The following is an 11,571-nucleotide window of genomic DNA, read 5'->3' as shown; positions in this document are numbered from 1 at the left end:
TACACTATCAAAATAACTTTTATATGATTATGTTAAGTTGACCTACGGATAACTCTTCATAGCAAATCTAATATGGTAAATTGACAAATGGATCAATTACTACCTATTATAGCAAGCTAATTAATACTCTTTTGATCTGAAAGAAATATTTGTGAAGCTTATCATCCAAAATAAGTCGTATATATTTGTGTGGCTATAAAATATTTTATTAAGGATAAAAAAAGCATTTTAAAATTAAATTGTTATTAGATATAAAAATATATCATTTTTTATGGGATTGATTAAAAAAAGAAAGCTAGTCGTATAAATTGGGACAGAGGGAGTATGGAGGATTACAAGTCTTGTAGTAAATTTGATATGTAAATTGAAAAAATTGATCAATTACCTACTATAAACAAGTTAATTAATTATTTATACTGACACTGCACCTAATATATCATGGAAAACCATTAATTATCAAAATCATGTGAGAAAAGTACTGATTTTCGTAAGGAAAAATTACTTGGGTGAGTACTTTTTAATAAATATTACCGATTTTAACGATACTTTTTATTTATTACAATTTATAACAATATTATAATAAACTTGCTATGTATTAAAAGTGAATTATTCATGCAGTATAAAAATATTATAAATATTTTAAAATATATTAGGCTTGTTTGGTAAGAAATTGCACAATGTATTACAAGTGTATTAAATTTAGTGTGTGATAAATGTATGATCAATGAATGAAACTTGTATTATATGTGTTTGTAATATGTATTAAAATTATATTATAAATATATTATAAGTGTCAAGCGAGAAAAATATTATTATTATAAATAATAAATATTTTTTGTAATATGTTATATTTATGTAAGTTTCCTTTTCGTAATCTATTTTAGAATACTATAGTTGGTAACTGTTTCTTCTTTCAAGCCCAAAGTGACAATTATTTCAGATTTGGGCCTAATAAATCTCTTGTTTACCAAAAAAAAAAAAAAAAAAAAAAAAAGAGAAAAACAAAACCAAAAATCCAGACCGGGTGTTCTTCTCTGATTTCTGTTTTACTCTCTCTTCTTAAAGTCTTTGTTGGTGTATTCCGTCTTTTTCTCTGCAACTCTCAAATATGGAAATTAGGGTTTTGTGTGTGTTGGCTCTTCTTATTGTCTCTTCATCATTGATTCAAGGTTTGCTTCTCAGATCGTAGATCCCCTTGGTTGTTCATTTTCCTTAATCAAATCTCTCATCTTTGCATGCTAATTTGATTGTTTGCATTTGCATTCACATGTACGATTTCATGAATAATTTTATGTTATGAGTTTTATTTAATATACTCTTTTCTACTTGATCTTCGGAATTGAGATTCTCTTCGATGTAATCGATGTTTGACTATTTAATGTTAGTTAAGGGTTTCACTGTAGAATAATTTTGTATTCGAATTAATTTCTCAATATGATATTGATTGCTTAAGTGAATCTGGAATATTATTAAATATTATGTTTGACATCCTCTCCAATTGGAAATGGTAAGCACTAGAATTGAAAGTTGACTTTTTATTATGGAATTTTTTTTGCTAGTTTTGGCTAGTCAAACTAATTGTCTTTAGCTTTTCATAACTTCTCGTCATTTGTTTCAATGTAATGACTTGGAAAAGAACTGTTGTTACATGCAATATACATTGCCCGTTCCCTGAGAGAATTGCTCACTCTTTTTATTTAGTTAGATCTTTGTTGTTTTACTGTGAGAGTTGGCTTTCACACTTTAAGCTTTATTTTGTAAAGGTCATTTTCAGTAAAATGTATTGTGCTGATTCGTGTAGATGGCCTTGAATGGTTTAAGATTGAGGCATAGTAGTTGTTGTTCTTTTTGATGTTATTATTCTATTTTGTAAAGTTCATTATGGTTCCATTTGGTGTTGATCTTTTCTTTTTAGTTGTTAGAGGTCAATCTGACCCTGCAGCAGAAGTGGTTGAGGGTACTGAGGAAGCAGGGGATCTTGGAATTGTTGGCGAGGATGTCCAAGATTTTAGCAGTGAGAGTTATACTCCTGCAGCTGGGGTTGAAACAGTTTGTGTTTTCCCTAAAAACCCTTCTAAAGGTAAGAAGTTTAAATTTGGTTGTCTACTCTTGTCTTTATTATCTTTACCTAATTTTGCTTTGGAAAAGGTGGATTTTAATGGTTTGCCTCTCTTAAATCATGTTTTTCTTTGTCCATGCAGTAGTGGCAGCTGGCGAGGAGAGTGAGCTGTTAGTTGGCATGAAAAATGATGGTAATTCTGTATTTTCCTTCTCTTGTCTATTTGGTGTTTGATTTTCAGTAGTCATGTTCTGATAGCATCTCTTTCTTTATCTGCCTGCTCTAATGGATTTATTTACTACTTTGGTTTCTGAAAACAGGGGAATCACATCTGAATATCATTGCCATCCAAGCAAGTGTTCACCTTCCTTTTGATCATCGCTATTTGGTTCAAAATCTTTCTGTTCAGGTGATTGTTGGCTTACTTTCTTTCCTATTAATAACGCTTTATGCTGCTTGCTTCCCAAGATTTTTGGTGAAATATGTTGACTGAACTTAACAAAATGACTTTTGTTCTCTCTAGACTAGTTATTTAGCTTTTATTTGGTTTTTGAGTTTGCATCTAGTATTTTTAAATCTTTGTGATCCGAAAGGTGTTTTCTTTCTCTTGTATCTTTAGTTGTCAGTCTCATTAAGCTGGGGTTTATGTATTTTTATATTTACCTAGTTTTAAAGTTAGGTGATAATATTTTCAATATTACGTGAAGATATTCCATGATCTGAACCATATTTGCACTTAATAGTTTCTTTTATTCAGTTCAAGTTTCATTGCATTTGCTCCTAACAAAGCTATCTTTCACAAAAGCTATTCGGAAATGCCCTTATTTTCTCTCCTTTTTAGCTAATGAGCTGGATAGGTTTTCTAAATATTTATGTTCTCTCTTTGTTAATTTGTTGGTTTGATTCTGAATCAATAAGGTCCGTGTTTTCCTTTTTTAAGTTGCTGGACATTTAACGTTGATCGCGAAGATGGGAAAGAGAAGATCACTCTTAACAAATATGAAGTTGCTTTAGCATTATTTTTTCAAAGAATAAAAGAAAACATTTTTTTACATGGAACTTCTCTGTGTTGACATATGATGAACTTAAAACTATTTGGGGATAGTCAAAAAACTCTTAAATGAATTATCTTCTGAAGGAGATTCCGAAATCAACTAACAATTGAGCTAATGTGCCTTGCCTTGTAAAGAAATTTGAGCATACCATAAACTTCAGCATCAGCCCAAAAGCAATAAATTGTTTTAAACTCGGTCATTATTACCTAGAGCTTCTGCAAGGTTTGAATCCCTAAGAAATTTATGGAGTACTCCTTAAACTGAAGCATTTTGAATTTATTTTAAATGTTAAAAACAGCTTTTAAGATAAGTCACTAAAAGCTGCAAACCGCTTATTTTTATGCACATCATAAAATTTGGGCAAGCTCTGTAAATGGAACTTCGTTTAAATCTTCCTTTGAGCAAACTTCTAAAATTAAAATTCTCAATTTTCTTATTTCTCCATTCTTAATATTTCACGGTCTGCAATTCACAGATTGTAAGACCAGTCTTACTGATAATTTTTTTTTGTTGTTAAGATTTGTGTTATGTTGCCTGTTTTCTCAAGTTAGACTGAGATGAATTGTTATTCATTTGTGTTCTCGGCTTTTCTTCTCTTTTCAATAGAGGGCTGCAGTCAATAGTTGCTACGGACGCGAGCTCTTCTGTTAATTTTGCGTATTTATCAGTTTTATTAGTATAAATCAATCAAGGACTGTGAATTTTATGGTGAACCAGTTGTGACTTATCCCCTGGGAAAAAAGGCGGGAAGAAACTGAGCTCAAGCTGCCAATTTAGCTGAGTAGCTATAAGCTCAGGCTTTGAAAACTGATCCATTTGAGAGTTGTGTTTATTTTGAGTGATGATCTTCACAAGGTTTGCAAATATCTGATCCAAAGATAGAGTTATAGCTTCTGGAATTTTTATTTTTTTTAAGTATTGTGATCAATCAACTATGTCATTCCAAATTAGTTGGGGGCTATCAATTATGATTTATGTGAGTGAAGCAGATGATTTTAAGGAGTTGAGTAACATAATTGATGGCCTACAAAGAAACTTGAACTGTTAATTTAGGGCATTCAGTGCTTAAATATGCTTAAATATGCTAAGTAGCATGAGGACTAGTCGATGTTCTTTCTATCTTAAACAGGAATTCACTTAAGCTTTTTCTAATTGGTTAGGTGATTGGTTTCTATTTTAGATATGATGAAGCAGTGATGTAAACCTCCAATTTGAAGTCATATTTCCCACTCTCTAACCACAAGTTGGTGCACAAGAAGTTGGTCAGATAGTGAAAATAAATTAATGTTGTTGGTGATATAAGAAAGAGCAGGCAAAATAAAAGGACAATAGTGGAGGATGTCATTTGTTTTTTCCAAAAAAATTATAATAATTAAAAGAGCAATAGTTGAGGATATGGCTTCCATTAAAAATTGCTTTTAACTAGGCACCTTAGGGTAAGGGTCAACATTTTATGTTACCAAAACAAGAGAATCAATTGGGCAACAAGTAATCACATGTAGCTTGCTCAAGTGATATTCCCACAGAAGTTGTTCCTTTCTACTTCCTATCTCCACTGTCTATGATGGCCTTCTGGTGAATCTTTAGTCTTATTTTTGTTGTTGCTATTGAATGGTTTTTTGTTATTGTAATTGTTGCTGTTGTTCTGCTTGTTATTGTTATCATTATTGTTCTGTTTTTTGTTGATATGCAATTTATGATATATAAAGGGTTTGTGATATTGGTTTACTTTAAGGTATACTGGGTCATGAGAATTGGTAATCACATGTCGCAATTGCTTATGAAATATTGTCATTGTCGTTATTTTGTTATTGTAGTGTATTATATGTGTCTGTTCTAACATCTGTTCGATATTTCATGCTTTGTTTATTGTGATTTGGATATGAGAATTGGCTAATTGTGTATGTTCATTCATTTACTAGGCTTTTAACAACGCAACAGTTCCTCCTTCAGTTCAGGCTGCCTTTCCATATATATTTGCGATCAGCAAATTTATGCAGGTTTGTTACACAGCATTGTGTTACCATTTTCTCTTATCAATTAACAGTGAAAAAATTGTCCTTCTTATTTTCATATAATTTGCTTTATACATAATTCTCACAGTTTCTTCTCTGAATAACTCTGTTCTATCATGTTTCAGCCCGGAAGTTTTGATTTCGTTGGCACAGTTATTTACGAGATAGACCAGAATGCTTATCAAAATGTGTTCTACAATGGAACTATTGAAGTGACTGAACCTGGTGGTCTTCTCAGTGTCGAGTCTGTTTTCTTGTTTTGTCTTGGAGTAGCCCTCCTTTGTCTTCTTGGATTCTGGATCCGTGGTCAGATACAAAATCTCTCAAAGGTGCTTATACTTACCTATGTTCCTTGTAAGACTGGAAAATTGTGCTTCAAAAACCTCAGTTATTTCATAAAATGCCTGTAGGGCATGGCCATGTATGAGGGCCCACAAGTTGTTAGTATCTGGGGTTATTGTTTTTAGATCTTGCATCACTATCCTCCTGACATGTCTTATGTCAAAGGACCCTGAAATCTGCTTCGAAGAGTGAGAGCTGATGTGCCGGTGAGGTGAGAGGTTTTTTCAGACAAGGCATTACATATGAGAACAAAACGATTTGCTGAGCAGCTGGACCTAATAAAAATACGTGTCATCTAGTGCAACTTCGTGTGTAGGAAAAAACACATTAGGGGTTTAAGCATATGAATTCCTGTGCTTTTGTTTCCTTCTGAATCATTCTCTTTTTGCTTTTGGATGTGTGTAGAAAACTAAGAGAGCACCAAAGGCAAAGGTTGAAGTTGGAACTGCAACAACTGATGCATCCACAGATGAATGGTTGCAGGTTTGGGGTTTATTATAATGTTAGGAGTATAATTTTGGAAATGTTTTGTTAATCTAGTCTTCAAATTATCAATGCTTGCATTTATTTTTGGACTTGGGTTTGAAGAATTTGCTGGCTAACTTGTCCTGTTCTGTTTTTCAAGGGAACTGCATATACTCAGTCGCAGGCCAACAAGTTGAAGAAGAAGAAGTGAATGGCTTGAAGCCGCTACCTTTAGCTGTATGAAGCAGTATGATAAGTCTACAATCCTAAGTTTGGCTTGGATTTTACGTGATCTCCAAAATGTGAGGTTTTAAATTAGAATTGTTAGACCTGCTTCACTGTTGTAGCATGAGGTATAACTTACTAGCCTCCAATTTTTACTGCCAACGAACTAACTGGGTATCGAGGATGCAAAGAAACAATTTTGTCTAATTCAAACTCTCGATTTTTCCCTTACAACAAATTTACCTTCTCTTTTGTTTCTTTTAGTTGGATAGTTCTGTCTACATCATACCCTTTAGACCCTTCTAACATGAGATGCTTTGTCCACCGGACTGACCTCCTTTTTCAGATAGTTCTGTCATCTTTAATGTGATTGTCGTCTGGGAAGGTTTACACATTTTAATGTGGGAAAACCCAACAGAAACAGCGGTAGGTTAGACCATGGGAATGTGAACAGCTAACTTAGATGGAAGCAGATCACATCAATATACAGATCACCAAGCCCTGTTTCATAATTATGACATTTAGGAGATTGGTGAAGAAGCAAAAGATTTCATTGAAGATATTTTATTTTCTGGCTTTGCTGGATGTCTAGTATCCACATTTATTTGTTGCTTTAAAATATTAGATGCAATTAATCATCACATGCTAAAGAAAATAAATAAAGCTACCATTCATTATATGTTTAAATGTGGATCCTCACAAAACTAATTGCTAACCGTGAGATATCATTTTCCTTCCTCTTTTTGGTTTGAGAGGAGGGAAAAAAATTCCTTTTCTTTGACAAAAACAAGGAGAATAGAACTGCTTATGCAGATATTTTCTATAGTAAATCATGGTTAAAGGTGAAATGTAGAAAGGAAAAACTAGTTGTTCACGATATCGTCACTGTCATCTGAAAATATTTTCCATTAACAGTTACAAATGAACATTGCATGCCATGCTCTCAGACGTCATTGTGAGACTTTACTAGGTTTGCTGTTATTGTCTTATGCCGTACATTTACATTTTATTTCGTAATTAATATTGACAACATATGTACAAATCTTCTCGTGATTTAAATCAATTTTGTGCTTTGCCTAGTACAACACTGCATGTAGGAAATCGCATTCAACTTAAATCAGTTGGTGAATCATTTCTCGGTTCTAAGTAGTCGAAGAGATAACAGCGTATTCAAGATATTGTTTAGTTATTTTAAGATAGGGTAGAAATGAAAGTCATATAATTAGACGGTTTGAAAACTAATTTTATTAGTGTGTGGTGCATAAGTCAATAAAAGAAGAAAAAAATGAGCCGAAAAGTCAAATTTATGAAAGTAACATTTTTTGCAGTGATTGTGTGTCAGAAATAGACAGGGGAAGAAGCTGCCACGAGGTAGATAGAGGTGGGATTTAATTTGCGGGATCCATGTTTCTTTAAAAAAGATTTTTTTTAAAAATGGAAATCCAACAAATTACTGATATATTTTTGCACTTCTTTGTCAATTCAGCTGTCCAACAGCTTATAAACAACAACTATATATCCAGTGTCCAACAATTTATGAACTTCTCAAATGTCACGATTTTATTTTGAGTTGGATTTCTCAAATGATCATTCTGATCATAACTAGTAGTATTAATTAAATGATCATCTATAAATTCGCCCCCTTTTGTTACCCATACAAGGTTGAGACAATGTGGATTTTTTAAAAGCCATAAAAGGAGTAATCATATATAAGTAACAAAATGAGAGCTTACATTCTAATTAGCCCAGACTATTACACTATTGTAACAGGATTTTATATCAATTGTCAATGAACGGAACCAATGGAAAAGTCTTTTATATATGCACTTCCATTTTATACCACACTTTATTAGGCTAAACAAATACAAAAATACTCTTAACACGGTTTTCTTGAAAATAACTCACATTATTAAGAGTATTCATAAAACTACCTTGACAAACTTTTCAACTATTAATGTGAAATTGTATTCGCACACGGCACACCCAAACACATCTAGGCAGCGACAGAGGCAAGACTACAGACAGTGAAATAAGAGTCGATCTCATGACGGAAAGTAACCTTCACCATTGCACTAAAAACTTCCCTTTCCTTTTATATTAATGAGATTTGATCCATTTAAAAAGATTTACCTATGCATAATGTAATTTTCTAGTAGAGGAGATTCATTTACCACTTTGGATCAATATAAATTGTAAAGATATGATACGTGTGCCTAACTCAAGTATTGCTCAAGTCTATATAAACAGACAATCGGTCCATCCAACTAATATGACACTCAAACTCACTCTAACATGTGTCAATCACTGCAGCTAACCAATGCAAAAGCTGCAAGATTGAATGTTATTGAACTGTAGGAAGAGGATGCAGCTATTGTAGAAGTACTCTAGGATGCAATAGTACATAAATAATCATTCAACTTCTTCATGATTAGTATTTAGTGCAATAATTTTGTTCTATAATTTGCCGCAGTAGAAGTTAGTTGATAAATGTCAAATAATTCACGTGAAGATTGAGAGAACATGTCACTTTAAATGCCAACATTTACCTGCCCCTTCTCAATTTAAAACAAAATAAAAAAAGTACTAGTAGAAAGAATGGCAATCATATCATTATTGACAGTTAGTTCAAAAAGTAGTCAAAGTTTCACATATAATTGAGAATAATCAGTAAAATAAATGATATAAATGAGAGCTAACAAAGTAGGTTAACAGATAGAAAAGGGACCTCATTGAATGATGATAATGGCGTTTCATCAAACAGCTACCTATGTCAGTGACCACCCATTCCTGAATTATTATTTAATTTTTAAAATTTTTACAAAAAACACCTTTCAATTTTATAATCTTTCTGTCATTTATAAAAAATCAAGACCATGGGACCTAAACTCATGTGAGGACCTTAACTATGTGCCGGTGAGACGGTCATAATAAACAGACTTTTCTTTACTTCTTGGTAAGTAATTAGAGTACTATAAATATACCCTGTAGTGAGTTGAGACAAACACATTCAAGAATACCATTCAGAACTTACCTTTGTTTTATGTACAAAATGGGGCTTCAGTCCCTTTGTGGCAGAGTCCTTCTGGGACTGTCCCTGTCTTTACTACTCTCTAGTTTCTGCATTGCTGATGACAACACAATTAAGGTGGTTGGTCTTGGAGAATGCGCTGATTGCAAGGAGAATAACATTAACACCATTCATGCTCTCTCAGGTTCTTTCTATATATTAATTTGAATGCATGTCATGTTAACTGTCTTACAATTAACGGTTATATGATGGAGTTGAGTTGAGCATAATGTCCATTTACTACACATGGTATCCGTGCCAGGCTTATCCATGTTATTGTGTTTTCCAATGTTGGATCACACATTTTCTTGTTCATGCTCCAGATGTTTGTCTGGTCTTGAGTATGCAAGAGTATAACATGTCTCCCATTGGTTGAAGAAAAGGCTATTGTCTCCTCACTTCTTGAGCTAGCTTTTGACTAACTTAGGTTCAAGGTTCATTTTCTCAACGTGTCTAAACTTTCTTACTGGATTTTCATAACAATGTTATATTATTGGTTTCAGGACTTCATGTAAGCATTGACTGCAAGCTTGAGAATGGAGAAATCAAAACAAGGGGTGAAGGAGAACTTGACAAAGATGGCAAGTTTGAAGTGTCACTTCCTGAGGAGATGATGAAAGATGGCAAGCTGAAAGAGGAATGCTATGCACAATTACACAGTGCATCAGCTGCACCATGTCCAGCACACAATGGCATTGAATCATCCAAGATTGTGACCATCAAAACTGATGGAAAACACACATTGAAACCAGCTGGAAATCTTAAGTTCTCAACACCCTTGTGCACTTCTGCTTTCTTGTGGCCTTACTTCAAGTACCCACCATTGCCAAAGTTGCCACCTTTCCCAAAAGATCATCCTTGGATGAAGAAGTTCCCTAAGTTGCCACCATTGCCACCATTGAATCACTGGGGCCATCCTTTCCCTCTTCCCCCTATTCCTCCCATTTTTAAAAAGCCATGTCCCCCACCAGTAGTAAAGCCCCTTCCTCCTCCAGTTCCCGTTTACAACCCAACACCAGAGCCACCAGTAGTAAAGCCACTTCCTCCTCCAGTTCCCGTCTACAACCCAACACCAAAGCCCACACCAGAGCCACCGGTGCTAAAGCCACTTCCTCCTCCCATTCCTGTTTATAAACCAAAACCAAAGCCTCCTCCAGTTCCCATTTACAAACCAAAACCAAAGCCTCCTCCAGTTCCCATTTACAAACCAAAACCAAAGCCTCCTTTGGTTCCCGTCTACAAGCCCAAACCAGAGCCTCCAGTTAAAAAGCCATGTCCCCCAAAAGTTCCAACTTACAAACCCAAGCCCAAACCAAAGCCACCAGTAGTAAAGCCACTTCCTCCCCCAGTTCCAGTTTACAAGCCACCAGTCGTAAAGCCACTTCCTCCTCCAGTTCCAGTTTACAAGCCACCAGTAGTAAAACCCCTGCCACCACCTGTTCCAATTTACAAAAAGCCATGCCCACCACTTCCACACCTTCCACCTTTACCAAAAATTCCTCCATTCCACCATAAACCCCTGCCACCAATAGTGAAGCCACTTCCTCCTCCAGTTCCAGTTTACAAGCCACCAGTAGTAAAACCTCTACCACCAATAGTGAAGCCACTTCCTCCTCCAGTTCCAGTTTACAAGCCACCAGTAGTAAAACCTCTGCCACCACCTGTTCCAATTTACAAAAAGCCATGCCCACCACTTCCACCTTTCCCTAAAATTCCTCCATTCCACCATCCACTCTTCCCACCACTTCCTCCTAAGATTCCTCACCCATAGACCAAAACATTTAATTGAAGAGTTCCTTTGGGTGCATGTAGGCCTGAATCTTTTTCTGTTTAGAAACCTTAAAAATTATTTGCAATTTATGAAATAAAATCGACCGCCAAAACATTCAAGAGAATGTCAAAGAGAAAGATCAGAGAAACAGGAAAGTTAATGGGATGGAGAGTTAATTTCACTCTGTTGGTTTGTTTAGTTGAGTTTTCATGCAAATGTTTGTATATCTTCAAGTGAATCATGGTCCGGTGAATAATCGCTAGTGTATACACGGATCTTTTTATGTTATTGTTTTTTTCTCATTCATGAAAACCTGTACTACTCATCTCTTTTTAATGCAATATCGTTGGTTTTTCTTATTCATGTAATCTTGTACTCTATATTGGTCTTTGTTATTCATGGAAACTTGTACACGCAATTGGTGAATTACAAAGATTTCTCCTGTTTAATCTGAAGACTATTTTGATCCTATTCCTTTCTAATGCTACAAAGCTAATAGTGTCCTTATTTGAGCATAATAATCCAATAGTACGTACTATAATATTAAGTGATCATTGGTGATTGATAGAGAT

At 34.4% G+C, this 11,571-nt stretch overlaps 2 protein-coding genes across 2 annotated transcripts; both read left to right on the top strand.

Annotated features, from left to right (window-relative positions):
• Positions 1 to 999: 999 nt before the first annotated feature.
• On the top strand, positions 1,000 to 6,399 carry LOC129885349 (translocon-associated protein subunit alpha-like). Its single transcript, XM_055959593.1, has 8 exons — positions 1,000 to 1,169; positions 1,916 to 2,080; positions 2,202 to 2,252; positions 2,380 to 2,468; positions 5,037 to 5,114; positions 5,255 to 5,458; positions 5,877 to 5,954; positions 6,097 to 6,399. The coding sequence occupies exons 1-8, from the start codon at positions 1,109 to 1,111 to the stop codon at positions 6,145 to 6,147; spliced, it is 777 nt and encodes a 258-aa protein (XP_055815568.1). The 5' UTR covers positions 1,000 to 1,108; the 3' UTR covers positions 6,148 to 6,399.
• Positions 6,400 to 9,153: 2,754 nt separating this feature from the next.
• Positions 9,154 to 11,362, top strand: LOC129885348 (repetitive proline-rich cell wall protein 2-like). The gene is made up of 2 exons (XM_055959592.1): positions 9,154 to 9,373; positions 9,732 to 11,362. The coding sequence occupies exons 1-2, from the start codon at positions 9,202 to 9,204 to the stop codon at positions 10,997 to 10,999; spliced, it is 1,440 nt and encodes a 479-aa protein (XP_055815567.1). The 5' UTR covers positions 9,154 to 9,201; the 3' UTR covers positions 11,000 to 11,362.
• Positions 11,363 to 11,571: the final 209 nt, after the last annotated feature.

Source organism: Solanum dulcamara, chromosome 4, assembly GCF_947179165.1.
Source record: "Solanum dulcamara chromosome 4, daSolDulc1.2, whole genome shotgun sequence".
NCBI lineage: Eukaryota > Viridiplantae > Streptophyta > Magnoliopsida > Solanales > Solanaceae > Solanum > Solanum dulcamara.
The sequence above is the reverse complement of the archived record's forward strand: the minus strand, read 5'-3'. Positions and strand labels throughout refer to the sequence as shown.

Bases quoted from the DNA above. Each gene is read 5' to 3' on its own strand.
- LOC129885349 (XM_055959593.1), top strand. From the start codon at position 1,109: ATGGAAATTAGGGTTTTGTGTGTGTTGGCTCTTCTTATTGTCTCTTCA. The intron at 5,115-5,254 runs GTTTGTTACACA...ATCATGTTTCAG, and splicing joins CGATCAGCAAATTTATGCAG to CCCGGAAGTTTTGATTTCGT. The intron at 5,459-5,876 runs GTGCTTATACTT...GGATGTGTGTAG, and splicing joins AGATACAAAATCTCTCAAAG to AAAACTAAGAGAGCACCAAA.
- LOC129885348 (XM_055959592.1), top strand. From the start codon at position 9,202: ATGTACAAAATGGGGCTTCAGTCCCTTTGTGGCAGAGTCCTTCTGGGA. The intron at 9,374-9,731 runs GTTCTTTCTATA...TATTGGTTTCAG, and splicing joins CACCATTCATGCTCTCTCAG to GACTTCATGTAAGCATTGAC.